This window comes from Emydura macquarii, unplaced genomic scaffold (genome assembly GCF_026122565.2).
Source record: "Emydura macquarii macquarii isolate MOO-44397 ecotype Brisbane River unplaced genomic scaffold, CSIRO-AGI_Emac_v2 contig_312, whole genome shotgun sequence".
NCBI classification, from domain to species: Eukaryota; Metazoa; Chordata; order Testudines; family Chelidae; genus Emydura; species Emydura macquarii.
Genome location: NW_027130449.1, coordinates 14,647,740 through 14,662,856, shown reverse-complemented (window position 1 = coordinate 14,662,856; position 15,117 = coordinate 14,647,740). Strand labels below are relative to the sequence as shown.

General features: G+C 47.9%; 1 protein-coding gene across 1 annotated transcript; it reads left to right on the top strand.

Moving 5' to 3' along the window:
• The first annotated feature begins 2,590 nt into the window (after positions 1–2,590).
• MPZL2 (myelin protein zero like 2) lies at positions 2,591–14,211 on the top strand. Its single transcript, XM_067563055.1, has 6 exons — positions 2,591–2,663; positions 6,727–6,893; positions 7,963–8,173; positions 8,426–8,570; positions 10,307–10,399; positions 10,939–14,211. Exons 1-5 carry the CDS (start codon positions 2,591–2,593, stop codon positions 10,365–10,367), a joined length of 657 nt encoding a protein of 218 aa, XP_067419156.1. The 3' UTR covers positions 10,368–10,399; positions 10,939–14,211.
• Positions 14,212–15,117: the final 906 nt, after the last annotated feature.

Sequence of the window (15,117 nt, the reverse complement as noted above, 5' to 3'; positions counted from 1 at the left end):
GTAAATGCCAGCGACATATAAAGACATCTTGTACCACCAGCATAACTAGCCTGTAAGCGCTTCGGGAGGGACTGCCTCCCCCTAAACTAGGGGTTTGTACAGTGCCTAGCACAGTGGGCCCAATACTTCGATTCAGGCCCCTGGGTGCTAATACAATAACAACAACGACAGAAATACGGAGAAGCGGGTGTTCAGGTGGAAAGGTCACTATTCTCTCCACCCTTTGCTGCAGCTGACACGCTGGAGGAATCCTTGGAGAAGAGTTTATGTCCCTGTTTGAAAAGACAGAGACGTGTTCGTTACCAGACCCACATATATCCTGCACCCCTGCCTGTCTATTGGCTGGTCTGTCTCTAGATAGAGAGTACTGTGGAGCAGGGGTTGTGCCTTCAAAGCCCCAGCATAGGATGGCCTTTCCCACTGCCAGAAGTAAATAGACAGAGAGTTAGAACGCTGAGCTGGGAGTCAGGTGCTGGGGCAGGGCTCTGTGGCATTTCCCAGCCTGCTGGTCTGCTCAGTTTATCACCGGATTCCATATCTTCTTTTGCAACCGTTCCGATTTGGAATGAGAAAATGCACCCTGTTCACCACACCAGAAAGTGCCTCCTGAGCTGGAGTTCTTGGCTCTTCTCCCTCTGGTGGTGGAATTAGTGACTAACCTGGCAGCAGCTCCTGGTCCGGGCCAGAAAACCAACAAACTTGGGCCCTGATCATGCGCAGGGTGTAACCGTGTAAATAGTTTTTTATTTGGGGGCTAGAGTTAAAAAGGAATCTACTAATAGCCCTGGAATGAGCAGTTTGGTACCATAGCTGACTTTGTTCACACTCAATAAAGTGAGCTAAACAAACTTCTGCTCCAAACACAGCGTCCCCTTTCTTTATAATGCAGCCCTACATCGGCTTTGGTTTTGAAAGCCATAGTCAGGCCATTTTCATTTACAGCTTGGCTCTGCACGAAGCACTCTGGGGTGCTCTGTCCCGGCACTTACTCATAGCTCTCTGTGCGAACGACGCACCTGTTTGGCCACAAACCACCGTCAGCACATTTTCTGACCGTGACCCAAGCTAACAGCGTTTGCAGCAAGGATGGGGGCAGCAAACAAATGTCCCGCCATGCAACAAACTAACAAAACCAGCAATGACGGTGGTTTGTAAAAGTGAAAGAAATGGCGAGAACAGTCTCAGAATAGCAGCTCTGGACACGTCCAGTGACCTGCAGTGAAGAGTGGCTGGGACAGGGACGTTCCTCCTTTGATGTAGAAATGTGCAGTGTTTGAGGGGCGGCCATAGAGTGAGGCCACCAAGAACCAGCTCTGGGCATGTGGTGCTGGGGCTTTGCCTTGTTCCCAGGTGTTCAGTCTCGTCCGCCAGCTGCCATGGGGATGGCGAATGGGAAGGAAGGCGGCCCCGAGATCATCCCGTGATGATGAGGTTCCTAGTATGGAAAAGAGAATGTGAGCCCCTGCCCCAGCCCTCTCCTTACCAAACTCCCTGGCTCATGGCCTCTCGTTATGTCCTTGCGTGGAGTAAGTGCATTTTGGCCCAGGCAGCGCTGTCCCCGGCAACGTGCCCACGCCCTGAGGGAAAGGGGCTCTGCCTTGGCATGAGAGGGCGTTCGCTCTCCATGGTCCATTGTCCTGTGCCTGCCAGGCAGGAGGGAGATCCCTGCTGTACGGATGGTTGTGCCCTAGGAACTGGACTGAGACGTCCAACTTCGTTCACCCAGGCCACAGAAGAGTTGTCTGACAGTAACAACTTCTGGTGCCTACTACTGTGAGTGGGAAAGGGCTTTACATTCCTCCAGTACACCCTTCTCTCACTTTAATCCCTCCCCGCCCATCTGTGTCTGTCAAGCTTTGTTGGGATGTTGCTCAGGGAGAAAAAAATCTGGTGCATGAACTTTCTCTGTTACCTTGGGGTGGTGGCTGAGCTCCAGGAGGAACTCCCGAGCCCTGTCCCTGCTAGCCGCGAGCTGGGCTGGGTTAGAAAGTGGTTTAATGGGACACTTTTGGCGGAGGATCTCCGAGCACTTTACAGACATTAACTAACTCAGCTTCACAGCCCCTCGGTGGGACGGCTACAATGACTCCCGTTGTGTAGGGGGAGACGTGCACATCCGTGCCCTTTGCTGTCACTGCAGAGATCTGTGACTGAGCAGGCGTGTTTTCTCCCCTTGACCTGAGGCCTGTGCTCTCTGGCACGGGGCACTGTCCTGCTACCACGGCGACTGCAGCCTGTGTATTGACTCTGCTCTGCTGCTTGTCAATGCCCAGGGGCAGCCTCCCCTTTAGGAGGAAATCTGCCTGCCACAGCAGAGGGCTGATTCCAGTGGGAGGCGGGGAAGCTGGGCGGAGTGACTGCTTTCCAGAAGGGGAAAGGGAAATTCACCTGCTTACAGTGTGTGAGTGAGGTGTGCTGGCTCCACCTTTCATCCCCTGGTGACTCAGCAGCACTCCCTCCCAGCGTGGGGGCCGGGAGCTGGCAGGGAGGAATTCTCAGGTGTGTTGCTCACTTCTCAGCCAGCGCTAGGGCCGGGCACTGATGCAGGCTCTGACAAGTTCTCTGTATTTCCCTGCTCGGTCTCTGGAGTATGGACTTGCCTTCCCCAGCGCATGGCCCCCACTGGACGGGTGCTGTGCTCATCCTGGGGGTACAGCTCCTAGGTAAGGAATTATTCTGCTGTTTTCCCCTGGGCACCCCTCAGGTGTCTCTTGGCTTTGCCCTTCTGGTTGCTGAGTTCCCTACCCCCAGAAGTCAGTGCCTGCAGAATTCTGGCCCTTGTTTTGGTGGCTGTTCTGGTTTGATTTTGCTGAGTTACACAGGGTGATTGTGTGTATGGACACGACTCTTGGACAAACAGGTTTAGGTGTGTTCCAGCGAGACAGGGGCTGTGCAGGAGCATTCTCAGGTCGGGTTACGCACTGTTTCCTCCCTCAATCCCTGCTCCAGCCAGGGCTGACAGAGGACTTCACTCTTTGAACCTGCGCTGCCGTCTCCATCTTTGTTACACTAGAAAGAGATTATTAAAGAGACAGGCCTGAATTCAGATCCAGTGCAGCAGAGTAAATCTGGAATAAATACCCCAATTTCAGTGGAATTTTACAGGCTTTACAGCTGTATAGGAGATCAGAACTTGGTCCAGAGACCCAATGAGGCTTTACATTGCTTCCCTGGCACCTTATTTCCAGCACATGCACTTTTGTGATCTGTTGTGACAATATTTCACACCTACAGCCCAGTTTTGCTCTTTAAGTTTTTTCAAAAATGGTGATTTTTTCACTTTGATGTAAAAGCTGATCTTTGCCAAAAAGAAACTTTCAAATGCAAAAACATGAACATATATTTGATGTGTTCACTCTTGAATGAGGTCCTATTTCAAGAAGATAAACATAGCTGTGAAATGTCGTGGATTTTTATGAAATGGAGTGAGTAGGATGCAAAGAGCACAGATTCTTGGGTTCTGAATTCCATTCTGAATATTTCGCAGATCCCCTTTATGCTGCTGTATTTGGCAGTAACGGAAAATAAAGCACACAAGGCAATGTGGGATGCATTCCTTAGCATAAAAATCGTGTTCTACAACCCCGCTGAACGGTTCTGCTTTTCTGCAGTCAAAAGCTTACTGGAAAGAAGTCTGGGACAGAGGTGAATTTAAGTCTAAAGTGGACGACATCTGTCAGGTGGAGGTTACTCGGGTTTCCTTCAGATAGGGAAGGCAAAAGCAGTTGCTGTGTGAAACCCGTTGTGTTGTATTGTATTGTATGGGCAATGGCCTTCAGGATAAGTAACACCCCTTTTCCCCCCTCAGGTGAGAATACAGCCCTCCTCAAGCCATCTCTCATCTCTGGCAGTGTTGCAACCCTTGACATTTTATCACAAGGCTCCTTATAATCTTTTTTCTTTGAAAAGCCCCAGCTGTCAGAATCAGGTTATTATCTGAAAAATCTCAGCTTTCAATGACAAAGGAAAAGTAAGCTTCCAGCCCTCCTGGTTTCAGAGAGAAGCTTGACAACCATGCTCCCTACTGCGCCACCGCCAGAAGGCAGAGAAGAGCACCCCAAAATCCTTATTTTTAAATCCCACATTTCTTAAAACCATCTCACGCTTTAAGGCCTGACATGCGTGCACTTGGCAATGCTGTGGGAGGGTCTCAGGGGTGTTGATTTTTCTTTTTGTAAGAATTATAAACTCTCTTCTTGTGGGCATCTGGGAAGAGGAGGGTTTGAGTGTACCAATGCAGCTGCATTGCTGTAAAATCGCTTGTGTAGTCGCTCTATGCTGATGGGAGAGAAGTCTGCCATCGACATAATAAAACCATTTCAACACGTGGCGGTAGCTATGTCGGCAGGAGAAGCTCTCTTGCCCCGGACAGAGTGCTGTGCACCCTACCACTTATGCCGGCAAAACTTACATCGCTCAGGGGTGTGGGAAAAAAGTACAACTGTGAAAACCAAAAGTATAACTGGGTTAAAAAAAGGATAAGCTAGCTTGATGAATAGCTATTAGCCAAGATGGTCAGGGACATAACCCCATGATCCAGGTGTCCCTATGTGTCTGACTGCCTGGAACTGGACAGCAAGGGATGGATCACTCAAGAGCTGGCCTGTTCGGTTCATTCCCTTTGAAGCAGCTGGCAGTGGGCACTGTCACGCAGGATACTAGGCTAGATGGACCAATGGTCATGTCCAGTATGGCCACTCTTGTGTTCTTAGGCCAGTGGAAGAATTTTTCCATTGTCTTTGCTCCCACTGCTTGGAGAGGTGATAATCTAGAGTGGTGGAAAAACGCCGCCTGGCACCTCCTACAACCTCACTACAGCTGCAGTGTGTGTTGTGTAGACACAGCCTCTGTCGTCGTAGTTACAATAGTGTGAGCAAGAGCAGAATCAGGGCTCCAAACTGAAAGGTCTCCCCACGAGCTAACGGTTCCATCTTCTTCCTCCCTCTTTCCCAGCAGCTCTGGTAGGGTTCACCTGTCTGCATAACCAAACCACCCCAGCAGCAGTTGAACTGCAGATACTTCTTTGACATCCCGGATAAAGGTTACCTTGGGGACGTCCTGAATGAGACAGAAACCCGCTCCCCAAGGAGCTGGGCAGTAATTGTGGAGCAATATTAGTAGGGCTGAGCATGCTCCCAGGCAGGCATGCCTGGCATTTGCTGAGCACCCTTCGCCCTAGGCTTTGAGTCTTTAATGCCTGCCTGCGTCAGGGACTCAGTGTCGTATCTCAGCTGTGAGGGGGCACGTCCATCAGCACAGTGCCCTGTAAAGGTCAAGTTGGTTTGCCATCAGCCCAATAACCAGCACTAGCTCCTGCTGGCAGGTTCTCCTTGTTGGTCTCCTATCCAGCTAGTGACCAGACCCCAAAACACTTAACTTGAAATTGTCGAGCTGCCAGGCCAGGAAGACTCTCTGCCCAGCACACAGCCACTTGCCATCCCAGATGGTTGCATAGAGAGCTCCACTGGCGAAATCCGGGCACCCTACCCCATAGAGGTGTCACAAAGTGGGGAAGGAAGAAAATCAGTCTCAGAACAAAACAAGCAAATCAAATATTGCTTGGCCAGCACAGAGCTAGTTCCTGCCCTAGACTGCTCCTGTCTCCTCCTCACAATGCGTGCAGCAGGGAGCTTCAAAATGGCTATAAAAACAGTCTGGAGAAAAAGCCCTGGAGTGTTTCCATAAAATGCCTGGCTGCCCATATTCACCTGAGCAGCCTACTCAGTTGTAATCCAAACCAATGCACTACATGGAAGTGAAGTCTGGGGCTGCACTGTAACTTTAGAGACCTTCAACTAGGACACAGCCAGCAGAACCCCTGCTCTCTCTAGCTGAGGGATTTCTAAAACGTCATGGCATTGCAGTGTTGTAGGCTGCTGTTCTGCAGCTGGGCTCCGCACACACAAATCCCTCTGACTTCACTTGCTGCTGGGCAAGCGTCAGTGTCTAGAAATGTGAGAAAAGGAAAATGTCCAGTGCCCTCTGAACCAGCAGCCCATGCCCTCTTCAGTACAAAGCAGTGTGGGACCAAAAGTCACATCCAGATCAAGCTCTCCTCCATCTCCTATGGGCCCGGCCCAAGGACCAAGCAAACACCCGCACCCTGAAGCCATCCATGTCAGTGTTTGTGTATCAGCTGATTAAGTCTGTGGGGTGCTATGGGATCCTTCAGGTTCCATACATGCAAGATCGTTATCAATAATTAAATCTATCCCTTGGGATTCTTGGTGTAATTTATTAACAGGAGATGATAGAGCAGGCGGCAGCCCGAATTGAGTGTGGATAGGGATTCTGATTTTTGGTTTTAACTGATAAACATTGATAAAAGACCCCTGACACACAAAGGATGACATGGATGTTTATTCAAAAATATGGAAATACACTGGAAATGGGTATTTGTATCTCAGGGCTTGTCTACCTCGTATGGTGGTGTGCTCTACCCAGGTGTGATTTCTAAACACTAATGGTTGCACATCAAATGGTCTGTGTTGACCCTGGTGTGCATGTGTGTGCGTGTGTGTGTACACACCGAGTAATCCTTGTAAAGAGAGCTCTGATCTCCCCAATTTTTGGACAGCCACATAAAACTCAAATTGCTAAAAATAACCCCCCCAAATGAAATTAATAACCCCCCAAAAGAGAAACCCTAAGTGTGGATAAGAAAGGGTGAGGAGCTTTCTTCTAGACTGTAGCTTTTCTTTATTTCCATCCCCGTTTTCCCGGCAGCACTCCGGCCTGTGGCACCTGTGGAAGTTCACACTTCCAAGGAAGTGGAGGCTCTGAATGGGACCAATGTACGCTTAAAATGCACCTTTTCCAGCTTCAGCCCTGTTGGCCAGCGTCTGACGGTGACCTGGAACTTTCGGCCCCAGGGAACGAACACTGCTGAGTCTGTAAGTGGCAGCTTTCCACTCCAGTTGAGTGATGCAGGGCATTGCTCATACAAATGAACACTGCTGAGTCTGTAAGTGGCAGCTTTCCACTCCAGTTGAGTGATGCAGGGCATTGCTCATACGAGCCTCGCCTGTTGCATAGAACTTGCTGCAATAGGAATGTGACTAACAATAGAGGGTGTGAGGGAGGGTGGGGACCACAGATTAGCAGAGGCATGTAGGGCAGGTGGCTTCGACTTGTTTTGTTGAGTAAAAGTTGGTCTGACTAATCTCCTGGGCAGTGAGTTCTGGTTTCAGACCTGATCTTTGCTGGCCATTAAACCTGGTGAGAGGAACCATTTTTAGATCGTTCAGGCTTGTACAGTTAGATGGAAGTGGAGCTACACCGTACATCACAGCTGGATGTGGTCCTGGGTCCTGCTGAAGCTACAGCTCTGCCTTGTGACTTTTCTTGGCCCATGCTGGCAGGGAACGCACATCAGCACGGACCATGTTATGCCTGAAGCAGGGTTCAGTGCAGGTAACACAGCTTCGGCACTGGTGTAAGGAGAGGGATCCACCCTGAGGGTCAGGTGGTCTCTGAGCTCTGCTACAGAGGCTGACACAGCACAGTGCCTGCCTGTCCTACCATGTCTCTTCTCCAGCCTGTGCTACTTTGGAGCCCTGCTGGCTCCCTGCAGGCCTCTGGGGGATGTGAAGTTGCAGCAGCTTTCAGAGGTGAAAAACCAGGGGTCGGGAGTTGGGGTGCAGACACCTGCAGCCACTGAGAGGGACAGAGCAACAGAAGAGTAAGAATTTGGGGGAGGGGGGGTGTCCCATTCCACCATGGCTCCTTTGTCTGGCTGCTTTCCATCCATGCTGCCTGTCTTGCCTCTGGCCCCCAGCCTGAGATGGAGACACCAGGATCTTAGTCCTGCCTGTTTTAGAAACACTTTGAGCGTTTGCAGAATGGGCTTGAGCCCAAAGGTACAGATGGGCAGGTCCCGTAGTCACAGGGGAGGGGGGAAGGGCAGGCGCAGTCACACACAGCGCACAGTAATGAGGAAGCTTCACCTCTGTGACCATATAGGTGTTTTACTACTATGAGGAGCCCTATCCCGCAACCAGTGGGCGATTTAAAGAGCGAATTACGTGGGATGGGAACATTAACCGGAACGATGCTTCCATCATGGTCTGGAACTTGAATCCCACCGACAATGGGACGTTCACTTGCCAGGTGAAGAACCCACCGGATGTTGATGGCATGATTGGTGAAATCCAACTCAGGGTCGTGCAGCAAGGTACGTGGCCCAGCATGGTCGGGGTCAATATGAAGTTAGCTGCTACAGGGAACGGGCAGCAGTGGATGATACCCTGCCATGTCTGGGGGATTGCACAAAGGGAAAGGGAGCACAGAGGGGATGCATGGGAAAAGTAAAGGAATACAATGGGATGTGGGAGAGGAAGGACTGAACTCAGGAGTGCCTCATTCCCAGCCAGATGCTAAGTCCCCTCCCAACCAAGCTCCACTCTCCTGTTTCTGTTCTGTGCAGTGCATTTCTCGGAAATCCATTTCCTGCTCATGGCCATAGGCTCTGCCTGCGCTCTGATGATCATTGTGGTGACAGTGGTGGTTGTCTGTCGACACTATCGGAAAAAACGGCAAGAGAAGACCAACGAGACGGTGGAGACAGAACTGTAAGGATGGGCTTCTGGGAAACCTCAAAATAGATCTTCTTGGGGGGCTGGCTCGTCCTAGTACATGGGGTCTACAGTCTAAAATCAACTGGCAGCAATTGGCCCCTTTGCTGGCAGTCACAACAGGGAGCTCTCAGAGTGAATGAGCCTCCGTTCACCCCTAGAGGGGGTCCATCAAGTCAGGGTAGAAGCCAATTGTGGAGGTGTCTGTGGGGGAAGCTTGCTCTGCCTGTTCTCCATAATGCTGTGCTTATCCTTAGAAGTGGCTGATACAGCAGATATGTCCTGTGTTACTAGGAGAAACACTTGCTTCTGTTCCCTAAATCAAGGGGTACATAAATAGTCATTAATTTAGAGCTGTAGTTACACTTGATCAGAAAGTAACTTAACTAGCTTCTTTGTTATAAAGGAACAGGAAAGCTTTACAACCACTTACAAACAGAACAGCTACAGGGAAGAGTCAGTACTGTCAGACCACTGTCAAAAGGAGCTGGTGGCCACAGAATTGGCTTCTCTAATGGCTGCCAAGATACTCTGTAGTTTAAAGGAATTGCGGCTGGGTGATATGTTGCAGTTTAATGGACAGGTTATAGTTTGCAGGGGGACCATCATGAAGGCTGAATGCAGAACAGACAACGTTATGGGTAATGGGTCTAAAAAACTTGATCACAACGGAGCCATTGTCAGAAAGGTTTAGATGGTGAAAGGGGGGCAGTGGTTGGGACCATGTCTAACCAGCTGTGACTGAGCTACTGCATAATTTGCAGGACCATACAGCTGCACTGCAGTCTAAATATATTTAACCAACACTTCCTCCCTAGAGCAGACACCACAAGCCCTCTCTGCACCTTCCACTTAACATGCTTATTACCAGGGATCCTAGTTTCTGTGATAAAACCAAAATTCTCCAATAAAAACATCCATGTTTTTCCACGATTAAAATAAAATGCCCTGGGTGGTGGGGATCCCACTGTCACTTATTGAATAAGTGACACCGGTACTTTCAGTAAAATTTAGTTAATTGTGTAAAGCGTGAAGGATTCTTTCTCCAAGAATCAGGAACCACAGACAATACTGGAGAGGTTTATTCACGATACCGGGAAGTCTGATAAATCAGCTTCAACTTCATGATGTTACAGTGGTCAATTATATACCCTTTCTTATTGATTACATAGTACATTTTAAATTCTTTATCTATTCGCTTACAAATACAGACATTGTCCCATCCAGAGAGAACAACAGTGATAATGGTCATTACATATATGCAGAGACACTTTTAATCACTTAACTTACATCAAGGATGCTAGGGTTACACTCGATGGGGGGTAGAGTGGAGGAAGAAGGGGGGGATCCTTACAGATAGGTGGCGGACAGGAATTTCTAAAAGCAAATGTGCTGTTCTCATTGGAATTCGAATCACTAAGGGGACATCTGGCTAACTGAGTCATCGGATGTTTGCACTGGCCATTTACAAGAGTTTTAATGTACAACTTATTATCTGAAAACCGTCTCAAGCCTTACAATTGTTAATGGGTGGGTTGGCTGTGTGGTTTTTTTTGTTTTGTTTTTTTCTTCACAAAATGTATAAACTTAAAGATTATCTGTAAAAATGCAAATTCTCTGTTTTTTCTGTGGCAAACTGATTTCTAAGATCCCTGCTTATTTACCTCCTTGTGACTCAGAGCTTTGGGTTGCTGTGCAGGGTGTTTGATGGCTGCTTTTGGTTCCTTTTCTAGAACAGAAAAGGAGATGCTGAAGAGTACAGAAGAGAAGGTAGCTGTCCCATTAGAAGACTAAGGTCCTCTCACCAAAGGGTACATACAGTGCAGGTAACTGCTTTCCAAAAGCTTTCTGACCTGCTGCAGGTTTTCAAGAGGGGCTATTCCATGATCTGTGTGAAATGAGTGGGTAGGTCTCAGGCCAGTTCCTAGTGGACAGGTCATGGTATCCACATTACAAAAACTGCTCCTGCCATAGTCCCAGGTAGTACTGACTGGCTCCTTGTTGGCAGCTGCAGCAGACAGAACAAGGCCTGAACGGGCTATGGAGAGAGAGACCCTCTCTAAATACAGGAGGTTTCTCCAGGTCAGAGCTGGTTCTTATTGGAAGGGAAGTTTGAACTGTTGCTACCATTATGTAGCTGTTTTGTGGATAAAAGGGGCATTTTCATCTCCATTTCTAGACTCGCTTTGCCTTCCTTGTTTTAAGGCACTTATAGGAAGATTGTTACTTACTGCTACTGACAGGCTTGGCTGATGCGTTTATGCATCATTTTACCTCTCCACTTATTGATGTCATCAGCTGCCTTCACTGTTTTAACTCCCAAGAATGCTGTAGCACTATGTTTGTCTTTTTTTCCTTCCCATAGCCTCTCCCCTGCAGAAGTTTCAGAAGCAGGTGGAATCCTTCTGATTTCAGATGTTGGAACAAAACTGAGTTACAGATGTCTCATGCCGCAACTGTGGTAGCCCTGTTCACCTTTAGGCTTTTTCCTCTGCTAAATGGTGGGATTAAAATAAAATGTAAGACCTTATTTCCTTTCATTGAAATAACATAGAGGAAACTTGGTCTATCCACAGTGAAGTTATCTTTGGTCTTCAAGCCAACTGTAGCAAGTCCTGCAGAATTTCATTTGATTCACTCTGTTGAAGGGGAGGGAAAAAAAAAACAAAACAAAAAACCAAACCCAGAGAACTGTAAGAAATTCAAAGATCTCTGATTGAACAGAGATCTTTCAAAGTTCTTATCTTGGTATGTGGAAGAATTTTGGAAAACTGCCTTTAATTTTTTAAAAAACTATTTTACTATTATCTCCTCCCTCCCCACATAAAACAAAACCCCCAATATTTGTAGAAAAGAAATGTATTAGAAAAAGAATGACAGACCTATCACTCTGAATGAGAATGGGAGAATGGTTAACCTATTCCTATTGCAAACTGTCTGTGCTTGCCACACTTAGTTCTCGCTTTAATTCTTAACAACTTTGAGTTGCACTATTTTTCCTTCCTCAAAGAAGCTCTTTAAATGTAGCTAAAAAGAAGACTGAGACAGATTGATCAGCGGAAGCTTATTGCAAGAACAGGATGTGGATCCCATTGTTACTCTACGTGGAAAGTGTTACAGCTTTGGACCATGCACTGTTCCTTTGGCTGTGATGGTATTTAGAAGTGGATGCACTTTTCAGTTTGGTTTTTGTTTTACATGTTAGGTGACTTAGTGTGTCTGAAAGTGAGAGGCTGAGAACAGTGCCTATGGCTATCTGCAATGTGGGCAGGTTCTATTGCAGTCTCTACACCAGAATTCTGACTTCCCTCTGCTGTTCCAGGCCTGGTTCCCCCACTCACTGCTGCTGATTCACCTCAGTCCCGACCTGCAGCACCCCTTGTTATTTGTCAGAAGCTCTGTGCAGTCGGCAGATGCCCTTCAGCTTTGGCTTGCGATAACCACTTCTGTTCCAGCCTAGAGATTCTCCTAAGCAAACACTACCTGTTGTGCCTAATCACGGTCAAGTTTTATTTCATATCAAAGTTCAAGGGCTGGTTCCATTGGATCAAGATGCTGGGAGGTCCAAAGCAGAACTGGTACTTCAGTGATGCAAGCAGCTCCCTCTTAGATATGCACATTGCTGCAAAAGGGAATGAAAGTCTGTTTGTCTCAATGCTAATTATTGCTCCAGGTTACTGGTAGTGCATTTTATCACTAAGTGTGGGGTGAGCACATCCCATCAGCGCTGCTGCAGACCTCAGTTTAAACAAAAATCAAAACCTCTGCTGCTGCTGTGTTTAATTGGCACTACATCAAAATCTGAGCTTGTTTGTTTAAAGCAGTGTTTCTCAACCTGGGGGTTTAGAGGGGTCGCAAGTGCAGAGCTGGTATTGGGGGTGACAAGAAAGGCAATTGCCTGGAGCCACAGGGGCGCCATGAAACTAAGTTACATGCCTCAGCCCCGTGGGGGTGGGACTCAGGCTTCAGGGGTACAGTAGTTTGGAAAGGTTAAGAACCACTGGTTTAAAGAGTATCATTGTTTTTATGGCCCTGCCTGTGAAGTGCCATGTTATCTGTTCATTTGTTTTCTTTCCCTATCTGGAGTGTCCTAAATAAATGTGTTTTGTTGACCAAGGCAGAAGTGGCAACAGTATAACTACCACAGTACGTCTGGGTAAACTCTGATACCGCAAATCACCCTGTCCTCAACACAAAAGAGTTGTTCTGGGTTTTGACCTACTGGAATTGATGCCCACGTCTCATGAGCAGGAGAGAGGGTGTGGCTAGAAGAGGAGCTTTAACGCATGTCCCTGACCGATAAGGTTTTGTTGCGATATAAGGGTGCTTGTATGTGACAATGATGTCATGGCATGTCATGGCATTGGAACGCACATAAGGAGCAGCAGCAGACACAGAAACAAATTGCCCAGCAACTTGTTACTGCTCTTCTCTCGGATCCTCTGCTCTTTCAGGGGCAGACACCCTGTGTCCTCATGCCATCACTGAACAGCTCTAACTTTGGAACTGGGATCAGCAGATGGTTACAGCAGGGTTCTAAGGAGGATGATTCCAAACCACGGGCCTAAAATATGGTGATATGAGTCTGGAAAAGGACATGAGGGATTATAGAGGAAGAGATTAGGTTGTGCCTTGAGCAGGGTGGGCTGTAAGTGAGCTGTGCAGCCACCTGGAATGAAAGCTTGAGGACATCACTGGAATTATAGGTCACCATTTACCTCCCAAAGCTTTTGTGTTTTGTTTGGGGGTGGGATGGAGTCCTAGCTCTTCCACAGCACTGTTTGATTACCTGCAGCACCTCTCAGAGGTGGTCTTTCAAGAAATGATCAGTCTGAGAGGGGGTAAAACAAACATTGGTTCCAGTCCTGCTCCCATTGACGTCAATGAAAGAAGGATTGGAGCAGTTGGTTGGGGCAGGAGCCTACTTGTACAGTGTCCAGTCTCATTTCAAACTAAAAACAAACTATTGGACACACGTCACTAATAGAGGGAAACCCAGATTCTCCAAACTCTAAACTTCAATTGACCCAAAATGTATTTGTCCTCCGAGTCCCAAAATCATATAGAGGGGGGCTAGTGCAAGTCAAGCCTTGGATCTTCAAATGAACTGACTGCAGATTAAATTCAATTATCAGACACTGCCGTGCTGTGAACCCACACGCCATAGTTTTATGTACCATCTTGTATTCAGCTACCAATGGCTAATAGCGATTTTTTTAGACCAGTATTACCTTAATTCTGTTTCATAGTTTCTCTACTTCTGGAAACATTGTCTCATGCTACTTGTCAGTTTCAAGGCCCTGATCCTGCCCGCTGTTCTGCTTAGGCAGACCTCTTCAACCATGTGGAGACCCATTTACTTCAACAGGGTTCTGGGTGGGTGCAGGGGTCAGCTCACATGAAACAACTTGTAGGATTAAGACTCAAGGGCAGTATGTAGAGGTTGTGCATGTGCATTTTTATAATAAACAGCTGCTTAGTTATAGACAAGTTCAATATTTTCATTTCTTGCTGCAAATCTTGTATGTTTTGCAGAGAGAAACTATAGTGAGTAAGGGGCCGTGCCCCATCTCTGCAGACAGATACTCTTTTGTACTGCAATTTATTTTAAATGAGCTTTCAAATCATTGTACATAAATAAACCATTTTTAGTATTAAATCATGTCGCAGTTGCCTGTTTTTATTTGGAAAAAACTGGACAGTTTACTGAACAAGTTCATTATGGTACGAAAACAATGGATGCCATTATACACAATAGAGACAAGGTGGACGAGCTCTTTTATTGGACCAACTTCTGTCAGTTAGAGAGACAAGAATCCAATAAAAGATATTACCTCACCCTCCTTGTCCCTCTTAATAATCTGGGACCAACATGGTACAACTACACTGCACAAACTTATTTTTGTATGTGCCTAGTTTGGAGACTACCAATTCCGTCTCAGAACATATTTCTTCGCAGGGAAAGGCACCATTTATTGGTTGTCACTTGTCTTGTGCTTGTGAGATGCTCAAAACAGCGTTGAAAGTCTAGGACAACACATCGGAGGAGTGTGAGATTGCATTGCCAGTGGCTGACGTTGTGATAACACTGGTGGACATCCCATGTCATGGAACTGAACTACTCGGGAGGTTTTTGACACAAGAGTCCGAGATTGTTTGGGTTCAAAAAGGAGTTTTAAGACCGCACCCCACCTCGCTGAATGACAAGGCTGTGTATCATGCAGCGTCATGCTGCTTGTGTACACAACGATGTCGTGTTGTGTTGTGGTGCTGTGTGTCACCTCGCCGGGTCACTGGACACCGCTGTGCGGGCCATGCTGTCCTGTTAAAGGCCCACCCCGCCCTGAACGTCGCGCCGCGTTGGCTAAGCGCAGCGGGCCCCGCTCCCGCATGGCGCAGACCAGAGGCCTGGCTGCAGACAGGCACCGGGCCGGGCCGGGCCGGGCCGGGCCAGGCTGCCCTGCAGCTGAGGCGGTGCGGTGCGGCGCGGTGGCTCAGGTGACACCGCCACGGGCGGAGCCCATGGCCAGGGCGATGGAGGGCG